Source organism: Zonotrichia leucophrys, chromosome 2 (genome assembly GCF_028769735.1).
Source record: "Zonotrichia leucophrys gambelii isolate GWCS_2022_RI chromosome 2, RI_Zleu_2.0, whole genome shotgun sequence".
In the NCBI taxonomy this organism is placed as follows: Eukaryota; Metazoa; Chordata; class Aves; order Passeriformes; family Passerellidae; genus Zonotrichia; species Zonotrichia leucophrys.
The window spans coordinates 62,194,734-62,210,095 of NC_088171.1; the positions used below are offsets into that span (position 1 = coordinate 62,194,734).

A 15,362-nucleotide genomic window follows, 5' to 3' on the forward strand; every position below is an offset into this window, starting at 1 on the left:
GGCATTTTTAACCTAAATGTTAATTTGAACGGTTCTCCAGAAGAGGTTCCAGCGCCCATTTCGGCGCCAGCGCGGTCCCACAGCGCCATCTAGCAGTGACTCGCAGTACGGCGGGTACTGCGACACCGAGCTTGACACTTTCACAAATCAAACTTTGTAAAATCCTCACTCATTTAAAGAAATTCAAAGAGTCCAGGGAAGTGACCCGTACAATTGCTATAAACAGGCCTAAAGCTGAAGCTTTACAGACTGAATCTACACCAATTCCTGCAATTCTCTTCCCATTGACCAAACACTGGCCTCACAAAAGGGAAAACATCCTTGATAGCTTATTACTTCTGCAGAAATCTTTCTAAAAACGATCTGGAAAAGCTAAGTAAGCATTAGTAGAATTCTTGCTGTAATGTAGTCCTGCACAGTTCTTACTGCAAGTCTGACATCAGACTCTGATCTAATGTTTCTCCAACATGTTACCTTCACTTATTTTAAGTGGCCAAGATTTCTCTGCTTGTCATGACTAAAACTGTTGAAACATCTCAAGTTACACACGCCAATAAATTCAGGGTTTCTAACGTACTGGGTGGGGGGAGGATCTTTTCAGGCCCCAACGAATGGCATCAACATGGATTCTTTACCAGATCAAATTGCACAAAATACTTGCAGAAATCTATCAGAGCACAAAACACTAAAACAAAGCATTCCAAGTCTAAAGCTCTGGTTTCACAAGCACATAATTTAACTCAGCACAAGGAAGCCTTAGTGCTAAATGAAAGACAAGCCATCTCTTGTAAGCCATCTCTTGCCCACTCAGTCCAGGTAATGCTCTGCCTTCTTTCTTCCTCAATCTCTCAATGCATATGCACAAACACAAAGATTTGCACTGAATCAAACCAAGCAACTAATATGATTTTACACTAAAATGGCCCAAAAAACCACCAAAAGGTGACAGAGTATTTTTGAAACCATAGTGGGGAAAAGTAAAAGCAAGTAACAGAAGTGTGATGACAATCCTTCGCTCAGCAATTCAGAGTTAGTATTACTAAGAACAGTTATTATGAACAACAGTGGTGGCCCTAAATGAGCTGTGAAAGCAAATCCTTAAAAAAAACCCACTGTGAATCTCTGTAAATTAGCAGCATTCACTTCAGACACATTAAAAAACTGAAGCAGAGAAGCAAGCCATTCTGACTAGGATAGTGGACAAGCTAGCACCAAGACATCAACTTCCTCATCTTCAACAGTTTTATTAAAAAACTATTTCCTGTAAGTATTTTTCTGTGGAAGTGTATTTCAGTATTTCTCATCATATATTAAAAAGACATTAAGTCAATTATGACAGAATTATTCTCTAACAGAGCCTGATCAAGGTTTCAGCTGTCCTGGAACCTAAATTGGAACGTTTCATAAACTGTATTTTGAATAAGGCAACAAAAAACCTCCCTCCTTCACATTTATCAAAATTGTACACGATAGATAAACACACTAATGTACTTGAAGATTGATGCAAATAAATAAACTGAATAATGTCCAGAGGAATGGAACAAGAAAGATCAGAGTTCTAGAGAAGATGACCTATGAGAGAAGCTTTTAGGAATTAGGTCTACTTAGCCTAAACACACGATGCCTATAGAGAGAAGCCATAACAGCATTCAAATATGTGAAAGGCTGCTATGCAGAAGAAAAGAATCAGATGGTCTCCATACCCACTAAGAAACATACAGGCAGCTAAAGGCTTAATGTGCTAAAAGGTATAGGTCACACACCCAGAAACACTTTCAACCAGAAAGACAGTTCATCATCCAAAAGGGGTTATGAATTCTCCATCACTGCGGGTTTACAACACCCAGCTAAAACAAAAGGTGCTGAATGGCCCAGCCCTGGGAAGGAGAGCTCACCATGCCAGGTGCCCTTTGGCCTATGATCTTCAACAGAATGCAGCGGTCTAAGAGGAGGCTCTGTCAGCCATGAACACAAACTTACATCCTGCAGGTGGTGAGGGAAAACAGTTCCACTTAAAATTCCTCTCTCGGTCCTCCTCTGCATCAGTTTACACCCCAGAACTAAACCCCTCTTCCTGCACCTGGCAGCTGGGCTGCCTGCAGCAGGTGAGCAGCATCAGACCGAGGTGTTGATCAAAACTATGTGAATTCCTCCTCAAGCCACCGAAGAGCAGAGGCAAAGTTCACAGCCCCTTCCATTTAAATGTAATTCTGCCTCAGTAAAGAGAGGAACCACTGACAGCACTGAAAAGCTGCACCTGTAAAAGAACTGCCAGTCACCTACAGAAGAAGACACTCTCTTTCTTGCTCTGCCGTGTTTTTATTTGGAAAATCATGAACAGACTCAAAGACAATTCTAAATATGCAAGTTTTCCAGCAAGCCATTTTTAACAAAAAGACACAAGTGTCATGGCAAGAGTTTGTGAAGAAAATTTCCTTCCTCTCATTACTTTCCTGGAGTTTGGGGTTTTACGAAAAATCAAGGTAAAAAAAACTTTAACAATCAGATTATTCTCCAGTAAAGAAAATTCTGGTAGTGCTTTTCTTATTCTACTCTAGTGTTACAAAGAATATCTGGAACCATGAGCAATATATAAAGGTGACTGTCTTACAACTGAATGTGTTAATTATTTTTTTTTTAGTAACACTTCCAAACCATATTCACTTGATATTCTCTTTCCATCACTACCAATTCTGAGAGTCAAGCCTCTAGTTAAATAACTACTGGATGCTCAAATTTACCATCTTCTGATGGTCTGCATCTTTACAGTCACATTTCCACTGGGAAGTTAATTTTTCAAAGCATGATAAAGACAAGCAGAAAAGTGGCGACCCATGAATAAACAAGAGAATCTCAAAAGTCAACAACCACACTTTTACCCTTAAAACCCAGCCAACAAAAGCTGAGGATCCAAAATGCCTAATAAAATCTGCAGTTCAAGTCTTCTGTCTTCTATTAAATCTCAAGCCAAAAAAATCACTTCTCTATACACCAGTGCCTTGTACCAATCAACAGCAATTCAGTTTTGGCACAATTAACTCCAAGTCTATTTATAGTTATCCAAGACAAAGTTCCTGCTTAGCTTCTTTCTGTAAGCAAATTCCAAAGCCAGGGATTTGAGACGAGACAAAAGCTAATGTCTTCTGCTTATAAGCCTGTTCCTCAGCCCAACACTTAATCTGCTAACTCCAACTGGTAGCACACAAAAGCTACAGCATTCACAGCAGTGAATTCAAGATTGATAGATGTGCATTTCTGTAGGCCCATCATGCGCTGGCTAAGCATGAGTGTTGGAAAGACTGCACCAGCTCAGTCAGCTTAAGGTCCCCATGGGTGCTGTTTGGCCACAACAGCTATCCCACTTTCACCAAGTGGTTGAAAATAGCACAAAAATCAAAAACTGGACAGGACGAGGCTGAAGTTGCATATGAACAGCAGAAATAGGTTAAGACAACATAAAATATTCTAACACACAGTTTTATGATGCAATAAAGTCTTTTCTCTGCACATCCTGAGATGCAGAGCAGCCTTACCACTTCTCTCAGGGTGAGAGGGCTTGCTATCCATCTAGTATTGCTGAGACCAAATAATTACTCAGTGTCTGTGAAACATTATGAGCCTGTGCATAACTTATTTGGTTTCAAATCAGGCTTTGGAGTACAGCAATGCCAGAAAAGAGCAGGACTGAATGGTTATTCCATGAACACCATGAGGAGGATACAAGTCACATGGGAGCCTACTCCAGCTTTGCTTCAGATGGTAGCACAACATCATTTCACTATCACAGAGCTCCTTTCCTGCTGACTTAAGGGCCTCCTGGGGTAGAGTTCTACTGCCCCCAGAGGTACCAGGGACAAACTGCCCTTTGCCAACTTGTTTGTCTCCACTATTTCAAACATCATTCACAATAAAAGATTTTACAAAACTAAACTTAAAATATTTAGATGGCAAAAGCAAGAAAATTATACAACTCAGAGGTTCCTGAAGATAAGCTCAAGAAAATGATATGCAGTCAACATTAATAAACTAAAAAAAAAAATAAGTACTTCCACAAACCTTAAGTTAAGGACACTAAATACACAAGCTAAGTACACAGCTAGGTCTTACCCACAGACAACTTAAAATACACAAGCTAAGTACACAGCTAGGTCTTACCCACAGACAACTTAGGATGTTAATTCACAGCAGGTAACATTTTCCCTCAAAAAAACACATTAAATCACATCCTGTAGACTGTTTAGAATTTGCCTGAACAAATGAAGAAGCTAATTTTGGAAACTTAGGATAGCACCACAGTAGTGACAACAGTTACCAAATGCTAGCCCTAACAAACTGTTAGGCACCCAAACAATTAAATACTGATGTCCAACCTGAAAATCATCTGCCTTTACACTCACAGTTTTATTTATGCTGTAGTTATGCATTTCAACAAGTGATGTTTGTTCAGTAGTCTTTACAGTTTTTAGTGTCTTGGTGAAATACACAAGGTGAGACAGAGTACATAATGTTATTAAAATTAAAACATTTTTAATCATTCCTCAGAGAAAACAGTATGTTGATCATTATAAGCAAACTCTCAAATAATGCTTCAAAGATAAAAGTAACTCAGCCTACCCAGACCAGCAAACATAAAGCAGAAAGTGCTTCCAAACAGAATAGTCTTCAAGAAGGTACATTTAGGCAATCAGACCTTATGAATCTCATCTCCTTAACACAGACTCTCTAGAAGGGAAACTGAGTCCAGCCCAAAATGTGGGCTAAAGAGTAAATAAGTGAAGCTAAAAAGTGGTAACTCTCAAGACAAAACAGAAGTACAAAACAGACCTTCACAATCAACAGCAAAGTTGCCAACTACACCAGCATAAGACCAGAACAGCAGCAAGTAACGTAAACCAAAGAAGGTTTATTCCCATGCCCATGGCTGTATTTCCCAGGTGCCTCCATCCATTCGGCGTTCCGAGCCCGGCAGGGCAGGGCGAGCCCTGAGCATGTTTATTCCCATGCTCATGGCTGTATTTCCCAGGTGCCTCCATCCATTCGGCGTTCCGAGCCCGGCAGGGCAGGCCGGGCCCGGAGCAGGTTTATTCCCGTGCACATGGCTGTATTTCCCAGGTGCCCCTATCCATTCCATGTTCCGAGCCCAGCAGGGCAGGCCGGGCCCGGAGCCCTCCCGGCCGGCACGGCACAGCGCGGCACTCCTGGGGCGCTGCTGCCCCCTCTCGGCTGCTCTCGCCAAGCTCCGGCCCAGCCCCACCTCTCAAACCTTCTCCAGCTGAAAAAAGCCTCAACTATTCCACACATTACCTTATCCCAACAGTGTGTGTGTGCCTGACCACTGTATAAATATTCCTTTAGAAAGAAACCAGAAAGGTAGTGTCCAAACTCACTCATACAGCCAAGCGGGCCTAGGAAGACACTGAGCTGTATCACTTACTAAAAAAAAAAGGCATAAAATAAAATACAGATGAGCTAAGACAGCAGCAGACACACTCCAGGGATGGGATGGGATGGGAATCGAGAGATAAAAATTGCTGCATTACATTACTTGTTCACTCAGTGACAGGACCTGTTTTAACACCTGAGAGCCACAGGATCACCTACCAGGCCTACATGAACATAACCAAAGCCAGCCATGAAGAAGGAAAAAAATATTACACCCAGTCTGAAAGTCCTTTTCACTCTCTTTTTTTATTCCCCCGTCTGTCTTTATTTGCTCCCATCAACGAGGAAAAGCACCAAAACCAATCTGTGTCTACTATCTGTTTTAGTGCATTTCTACTGTCCCCAGCCAGCCTCCATAATCACACAGCAGTCTTTTCTCTCAGTATGCCCTCAGGCCTAAAACAGGGAGAGCAACACAGATTAACGTTCTGTATTTGGAGACACACAACAGTTTGAGTTGTGCTACATTCAACATTCTTAAAAGGAACAAGCTAGAAAGCAACTCAGCCAGGCTTGCCTTGCCCCCCAGAGTAACTTACAGCAATTGTCATACGGAGGCATCCACATTGCAACTGACAAAAAACCATTCCCAAAATATATTAAAAGCATCTTAATGCAAAGCTGCAAGCCTGGCAAGTTCAGAGAACTCTGTCCTCATTGGCAGCTAAACTTCACCCTTTCTAGCAAATGAACTGTAGTCAAACTGAAGCAAGAGCCTGCAGTGAACATTAACCCTCCACCACTATTCCCCAATCCTCCAGAGTAACAAGTACATCTTTTTCAAATGCTCCTACAAATGTTCCTGATCAAAATAAAATCCTGCTCCTACCTCTGAGGGTCAAAACATCTCTTCAGGTTATAAAAAAATGGTCTGTTCTCCCATTAGCTTTTATAAATCTACTATAAATTTTCCTTAAGCATGAAGAACCGTGAGACACGTGAAACGAATGTCTCTATAAAACACCCTATAAAGCTCCTCATCATCACGGTGTTCAAAGCTGAACTCACTTCATCACTGCTATTTATGCTTCATTTGCTAATTGCTTAACTATCTACTACGGGGACATGTTCCACATAGGAGGATGGATGCTACCAGGAGTTGAAATTTACCTTTCATGGTTCAATCCTTTTCAAATTCATTCTTCTGGATAACATTAAATTCAGCACTGCCAGAATTAAACTCCATTGCAACAACCACCAGAGCAGGGAGCCAATGCCTGTCACTAGAAGTCACCCTAAACATGTTGTGCATGGTTAAATTTGCCTGAGCTCTCTACAAGTGTCTCTGAAGATAATGTGCACATAGGATTTATGAGGTTCTTCGCCATGCTCCCAACTTTCAGTTGCCTGCCCTGATTGTGAAATAAAAACACTGAAAGAAAAAAAGAACAAACAAAAAAGCCACTCACACATGAATACACAATTTTAAAGAGGATAAAGACAGTACACACTTGTCACAAAAAGCACTAATGGCAGTGATGCCACTATGAGAAGAAAACAGACTCTAGTTCTTATCTAGTTCCCCCATAAACAGGGGACACATTACCCAGTTTGAGAACTCAGAGTTTTATCCTGTAACAGAGACAACATCCTCAAAGCTGGACTCCCCACTTAACAGAAAGTTGCCCAACAGGAATAAGAAGTTGATCCCGAGGAAGCTGAGGTAGGAAAAACCCACCGCAAAGAGGTCATATATCTTGCACTGTGCTACAAGTCACAAGTGATAAGTAACAGAAGTCTAGCCACACATGGGTTAGGAAGTTTTACAGGGAACGCTGGAGCAGTAATACACAGTTGCCAAAACCACAATTATACGTTAGTTTACAGAGACTCAGGGAACATGCAGTGCTGCAGATGAGTCACAGCATGATGCTGTATGAACTGCAAGAAACCATCCCAACAATATCCAGATTCATTGTCCCCCTCACTGGCTTGTAAGACACTCTGGATTCTCTGGGAATATTTAGTCCTTCTAAAGGACTGTGAAATCTTGATCACCTACAGTTGTGCAACTCCACCTGCTACATCCCATGAGCCTCACCTGTTTTCTTCCCCACTATGTCCCATTTCACCCTCTCTCCTCATCCTCCTAACCATCTCACCATAAAAGTTTCAAATTCTAAAAAGAAAACCTTCACACCCACATCCCAAGTATCCCCATACTAACTGCATGTCAGAGCATACTTTTCAAGCCTGAGCACCAAGAATCAGCACACAGAACAAACTTATGGCAAACAGCAACTCTGATCTTCTAACAGCAGGAATATGTATCGCTGGAACTGTAAAGCAATTATCTCAAGAAAACAGGTACAGAAATGTTACTTCACTGCCTCGCTCAGTATCAACATCCAAAAGCTTTTACATCCAGAAAAAGGAGTCAGCTTGAATCTGAAAGAAAAATCTGTGCCAGAACAGGTATGCTTGTAAGCAATGTAAAAATCATACAGGGCTGTGACTCTACAAGTTACAGACAATGGGAAAATTCTTCAGTGAGGGTACAAAGCACCAGAATTTACATTTCTGTTCATTTCTCTCCATTACTCAGCTGCTTCAGAGACAGTTTCATGACTGCAGTGTTGTAGAGAAAACAGAAACACTTCTCATCAACAGAAAATGTGGGGGGGTATTTTGCTTATTTAAGCACACACCATGCATACCCTACCCCTTTAAGAAAGGATTGCAAATTCTCTTTTCTTTCTAAATTGGAACTCACAACCACTTGAAAAGTACAAATCCAAACACAAGGACTAAGCTTGAATTCTCTGACTAATAAGGCACTTCATGAGCAGCTAATAAAGATTTGTCTTTTAGCTTAATAAAGAATACTAAAAATACTTCACAATGAGGATGGCTCACCCCAAAAATTACACAGTAGTCACTACAATTTTACATGATACTTATGAAGGAACAGATGAGCATTATCAGCAGGGTGGAGAACAAAAAATGGAAAGACCAACTGCTGATTCTGAGCAACTAAAAGCATACACTGGAAACCAGCAGAGATCTTAGTCAAAATACTTCATCAACCACAATGCAGGCTGCAGAGAGCTTATTTTAATGATACAGTAACCTATTAAAGAGATCTCTACTTTAAAACAATAAAATAAATCAAAATCTAGTATTAAAATTTTATTGTGTAGTGCAAAAGTACTTTTAAGACAACACTTGAAACAAAGGACCAGATACTGAAGTGATTCACAAGCCAGGAATCAATACCTGTACAGTCTTAGTAATTTTCTTTATTTTGCACTTGGATGAATAAAATAAAATTCATGCTGCAGCATGCTTTGCTGCATCTGTATGGGGATGGCCAGAGTCTAGACAAGCATGGCTTATGCAACACAATGAACACGAGACAATGCCATTAAACGCTGAAGTCCATTTTAGATTGCAGCACCTCATCTGCTTTTCAACAGCAGACTCTTTCCTTTTACACCTGTCTTCTTTTAACATGAGGTCTTAAGGAGATCATTCTTTCTTCCTTGTCTTCTTTCTTCTACTCAAATGTGTTGTTTAAGCAGATGGAGAGTCTTAATGATACCTCAGTTATATCCACTGGTAAGCAAAACTGACAAGTGTTTAGATAAGTAACAAGCAGAAGAGGCAAAAAACCCCAGATAATTTCTTTAACAGGATTTCAAAATATTATTTAGTACTTGCTTTAGAGAAATACATAAATTCTCTGCATAGGGAGTTACAGAGATGTAAGACATATAACTTGGACTATAAACAGTAAAAATTGGCAAGTCTCACTGATCCAAGTCCTGCCAACTAAACACAATAATGGAGTGAACTCTACACAGCCAGCAACTTTGCATCCAACACACTTGGAGAAGAAATCTCTGAGACAGTGAACAGGATGCCTGAACTAATTTCAGATTAGTCTAAAACTGCACAAGTAAAGCTAAAGGTCTGTAACATAACCCAGTTTCTAAGTGCTACATCAAAGCTAAGCCCACTGACTTAGCAGAAACAATTCTTGTTTGTAGAATCCCATGCTAGATGAGGAGTATGTTCTGTGCTAGCATTTATTTCTAAAATCCATGAAAATGTAGTGCAGATAAACTGTGATTGGTTTAGCCTCACTGAATGTTTAATAGCAGTTTTTACTTCATCTTCATCAAGGAAAAAGTTAGTGCTCATTTTTCTGTTATTTCTAAGTTACCAGCAATGCTTTTCTTACCCCTAGCATGTTTTACAATGGCTGAGGAGGGACCTGAACAGCCCTGAGCCAGAAGCAACCTGTAGGAAATAACAAGAATACTTAATGTCTTGGTCCACCAAAATGCATTCAAAGCTGGGCCAAAACCCATTAATTCCACAAAACCAGAAACACAGAGATGTCAACGTAAGTGAATAGAACTACCCACTTGAGAAGTCAAAGTATTCTATGTCTGACTACACATGTGCAGTTCCATTTTTCAGAGAGAAAGTGAGCTACATGGCAAACATACTCAAGTCCCTTCCAAACAAAAATCTCGCTCACAATATTTGAAAGCTCCCAGCTCGCCCACTTCCTGTTTTTCACAGCAGGCATTACAGGCAGTCTGTACCATGAGAGTTTCTTCCTCCAGGGCGTATCTCACAGGGAGCACTCCAGCAGGTCTGCAGGCATGTCTAAACTATACAGCAAGTCATGCTGCCAAGAAACCAAAACCAGTTTTAGAACCAGTAAAGCCACCATCAGCTACACCGTTTTAAGAATATGAACAACTACCCATGGTACAGCCCTACATTGACAGCAGCTGGTCCACACATTTCTGTGAGGCTCAGGCTTATAAAAGAGCTTTGTGTTCCCATAGGATGGTATGCAAGATTTGTTCAGAATGCTGCCCACCTTCACACTGTAAAAGCAGATACAAAAATAGGTTCAACTCTTCTGCTGGTTTCCCTTTGCCTATTTTTAAGCTGATGCAGTCCCTGACTTTAATCATCATTGCTGTCATTGCAGTATATGTATACTGCTGATTCACACTCTGGTCTCTCCCCAGACAGAGGCAATCTTTGCTGTGAAAAGTACAGCCCTCAGTTTTCACCTTTGGATACAGACACTCCTGGAGGCAACAAAGGGAGCTTGTACAGAAAGAACATTTTTGAAACACATGAAAAGCAAGGAGGACATTATATCCATGTTCAGTTTCAGATAAGTCAACCTGTAAGGCAGGTTGCATTGTTACAACTGCCAGTTAGCAACAGGAATCTGTCTGATGCTGCTTTTCTTCCCTCTATATTTTTTTCCAATCTTGCAATTCGACAGAAGACACTAGAAACAGTGCTTGACTCCTTTATAATGGAGTAAAAACTGCAAAAAAAGCTCACATCTTATTTTCTAAAGCCAGAACTTTATTCCAGCATCTTTTCAGGAAATGTTGTCTCAAAAGCTTAGGAACATGTAAGGAATAGGTTAATCCAAACACTTCCAATTCATAGCTGTCCAAGACACTGTGACAACAGCCAATCTTTCATCTTAGTGAGTATTTCTATCTTTTCCCCAAGATTATAACAGTTTTACATAAAACTAACAAATTCTAGCGACACAGGGATTGATTTACAAAATACCTCTTACAAAATATTTTCTTCTTAATTTTGCATACCGTAAACAATATTAAGTTTAATTTCAAGAAATGTTTGACATTTGGATCATTTAAGAAACAGTTACTGAGTAGCTGCTTCACTGTACAGGACAAAAAGATTAAATCCCTATTTAACATCCTATCTGAACTTCCCAGATGACTAAATATAAAAAAAGCCAAACACGCCATCTTAAGAACAGATTGACAAGAATTACTTAATTTCAAAAGAAGAAACTCCACTGTGTAATTTCTGCCTATCACCTAGCATTGAGGTTTTTTTGTTTGTTCCATTTAATGTATGTACACACATTAACTAAATCAAGACTTAGATTTAATAACACTAGAAAGTAGTGGTCAGTTTCATGTACAACTACCAAAATTACTCTGGGACTCCTCTCTCAGCAACCGCAACTTTTATTAGGTTTTTAGTTCTCAGTTTCAGATTCTAGATGTAGACTTATTTCTATTCTAATGTTATTAACAGTTAATTTTCTAAAAATATAAAGTATCAAAAATTTAACATAGTTCGTTCCTTCACTGCACTCCCATCCTCCCTAAATCTCTCCTAGTAAAATTCCAAAAGCACAGCACAGTCATCTGAATCTTGACAAGCCAAAAGCAGCTTCTGGAATAATATGGATTAGAATGACAAAGGTAAAGAGGAATTAAATTTTAAAAAGCCCTAATGAGAACATATTTGCAATCTTATACAAACAGCTGCCACAAATAAGGGGTTTTGGACCAGCACTCCACTTCCACTCTGTGGAAAGAGCATACCTACTCCAGAGTTGTACTGCTAATTAAATAATCACCTGGGTTCCTTAAAGCAGTTCAGCACTTTATTACCTTAGTGTCTTATTTCTACATAAGAAAGATCAGCAGCAATAAAGGAAAATTAGATGCAACTGTTTCATGGTATCATGACACATTCATGTGAAAATCAGGAAATCATTCTGTGAAATCTGTATTGTTCTTAGAAAAATGTCAGGACAGACAACCTTGTAGTCTTTCAGTACACAAGTGTAGGTACAAGACACACCTGAACTTGAATTAATTAATAAAAATTAAGTTTCTATTTTGACTAGTCAAAAGCTATACAAAAATATTTAGATAATACTTGTATATTGAAACATGGTATTAATCCAACTTCTCAACTTTTCTGTCAGCATATTTTGCATTAAGGAGATGAAATGTGGTCAGCATAAGCAAAAGTTTGGACGTATTTTTAGGCTTGGGAAAGCAGAACAAGATGATGGAGAGATTTAAAATACTTGGAAGGGAAAGAGAAATAGCATTCTCTTCTCTTTGGAACCCATGAGGTACAATCCTGTATCATCCCACCTCTATCACACTGATCATCCTTCTTGAAAGAACGTTTACCTGGAGTAGAGCACCTCTGCTCCAATGCAAACACACACATCACCAAGTGAAAACACTGCCTCTCTCCCTCCTTCCCTTGGGTTCCATCAATTACAAAAAACCAAAGAATTAATATATTTTCCATCCACTATTATGAAAACTTTTCAATTCAGTTTAGCAAGTAAAATGTCAAAAAAGGCACTGAATTGCATCTATCTGATGTCTGCCCTGTCAAGAAAATCTAATCATTCTGAAAGCATTCATCTGGTAATCATTCTGCTTAATGCCAAGAAAACACTTTACCTCCTCACCTTCAGATCAGAAAGGGATCAGAAGGGGATTTTTAAAAGCATAATTAAGACTGAAAACATTTGATGACAGCTTGACAACTCTGAACATTCACCCCAGAAAAACTGAATTACAGGGCTCACTCATACTGTTACCTGTAATTTTGTATCCATATGCAGCCAGCTGTCCAGCCATGTATTCACCATCCGAATTATTGTGAGAACATCCCCATGTACGAATCCAGATTTTCTGAACACCAGGAATAATGCTGTCAAGTAAAAACAAATAAGAAATGCAAGTTAAATGATGAACAAGCTTCCCTGTTAAGCCCACTGAACTGACTGAATGAATTGTAATTCTTCAAACATGAAATAAGCAATGCAAACAGTAACGACTCCAAAACAGCTGAGGAAAAACAGTAATTATGTGATTTTAGTGTAATGGGTATTAGGCCTTGCTGGGATAGAGTAACAAAAACCACTGTAGGGCTGTGTTTTGTGTTTGTGACTGGAACAGTGTTAACACACCGGTGGTTTCAGCTGTCATTGAACAGTGCTTGCTTGTTTCCCACTGTGCTCCATCCCGCCACAAGCAGGCTGCAGATGGACAACAGGTTGGGAGGAACATGGGCAGAATAGCTGACCAACAGGATAATTCATTTCAGATGACATCATGTTCAGCAATAAAAGCTGTGCCTTTGGTCTTTCCAAAATAACCACTGTTCTGAGACTGGTTGGGTACCAGTCTGCTTGTGGGAGGTGGCGAATGGCTGCTTTTGCATCACTTGGGGTTTTTCCCTGCTCCTTCCTTCCTTCACTTTATCTGTCTTCATCTCAACCCACAACTTTTCTCACTTTCACTCTTCCAGTTCTCTCCCTTGTGGTAGAGTCAATCCACCACAAGTAGCAAGAAAAGAGATAGAAAAGAGTTTCAGCATGGAGAAAGTGCAGGAGCTGTAGGGTAACAACAGAATCAGTGCATTGCAGTTATGTTAAAGCAATAACAAAAACCCCAACAAAACACACAAATACAAAAAAAATCCCAAATTTAAACTCTCCAAAGTTCTCAAAAATATCGTACCATGTAACAAGTAACCTTCAAGCGACAGCACTGAAATTAGGCCACCAGCAAACAAACTGCAGCCTTTTAATATTACAACATGCATACAGTTCCTTCCACAGAAGCCAGCTCTATAAATTAACTTGATGGCCACCAGCCACACCAACAGCAGAAAGCCCCCATCCCAACCTTTCCAGGCTACAGAAGCAGCATGGCAGACAGGCAGTGTGCAGCTAGCACATACAAGGCTCCAAAAACCAACAAAAAGTTCTGTAAGAAGCTCTCATTGAAATTCCTGGGATAACTGCCAATGAGCTAAAGATGCCAGTGCAAGAACACCACACATCCTGGAACACAATACTGCGCCCTGCCTACAGCTTTTTTTTCTTCCTCCCCCTCCACACTTCTTTTTTAACAGACACTTCCCCTAGCTAAAAATAGAAATTTGTTGATGGAACATTAATGATCATTAACTGCAAACGCAGGGTATTCAGACTTCCTGCTGTCTAAACAACACATGTTCAATGTGCTTTCTTGGGTACAAAACACTGAAACACTGAAGCCTGCTAGAGAATATATAGTACCTGAACACTTTGGGCATGAACTACTTGTGTGAAGTATCTACAGAGCACTAGCTCAGCTGTCCATACACTCCTGGCAGACTGGGGCCAATGCACCTTTAGGAGCATGCAGATAAAAATGCATTGTTATGCTTACAAAAATCTCTTTTCAACATCAGTGAAAACCCAGAATTTTATTTCTCCACAGGAAATTAAATTTTCATACACAATTTGTTTTCATTTTTATCATCTAGGGAAATTTTATGCACCAACTTGAAACTAATGTTTAAAAGAAAAAAACACAGATCTCAGACCTGCAGTACAAACTAAAATCAATAACTGAGCTGACCTATACTCTAATCAATTCCACTGCAGCAGAAAGTTGATTCTGCACTTCTGGAAATCACAAGTAGGAAAAACACAAAGATCCATTTCATGCTTACTGCATACTATTTCCACTGAAATAAAACACTGAGTTCAAAACAAATTTTCCTATGTCACTTGCAGGATGTACACACAAGTGCAGCCTCTCCACATCCCAGGATGCAGAAAATGGGTTTAAAGACTGAAGCAAGGCTGATGCACCCTTCATGAAAGGAGACTGGGTCAGAGAATACACAGTTCAGCACACTGAGCATACACAAGTCCCTGGGCCCTGGCAGGATGCACTTACAACAGAGACAGGGACACACTGGAGACAGTCCAGCAAAGGGCCATAAAGATCATGAAGGGACTGGAACACACCTCAAAACAGAAACAGCTCAGAGTGCTGGGACTGCTCTGCCTGGAGACGGCTCAGGATGATCTCATCAAAGTACATCAATACCTGAAGGGAGAGTGCAAAGAAGGCACAGCCAGGATTTTTTTCAGTGGTGCCCAATGACAGGACCAGAGGCAACAGGCACAAACTGAAACATGGGAGGTTCCCTCTTAGCACCTTTTTCACTCTAAAAATGACCAAGAACTGGCACAGGTTACTTGGGGAGACTGCAGAATCTCCATCTCCTGGAGATACTCAAAAACTACCTGGTCAGAGTCCTGCCAACTGCTTTTTTGTGGCAGTGCTCAAGCAGAGGGTTTG

The 15,362-nt window shown here is 40.2% G+C and overlaps 1 protein-coding gene across 6 annotated transcripts in view; it reads right to left on the minus strand.

Annotated features, from left to right (window-relative positions):
* Nucleotides 1-15,362, minus strand: part of CDKAL1 (CDK5 regulatory subunit associated protein 1 like 1) — a 380,595-nt gene that overhangs the window by 361,189 nt on the left and 4,044 nt on the right. For all 6 annotated transcript variants that reach the window (XM_064705180.1, XM_064705176.1, XM_064705178.1 and 3 more), the window contains exon 4: nt 12,818-12,930. In XM_064705180.1, the coding sequence (XP_064561250.1) occupies nt 12,818-12,930 (113 nt within the window). The remainder of the gene's footprint in view (nt 1-12,817; nt 12,931-15,362) is intronic.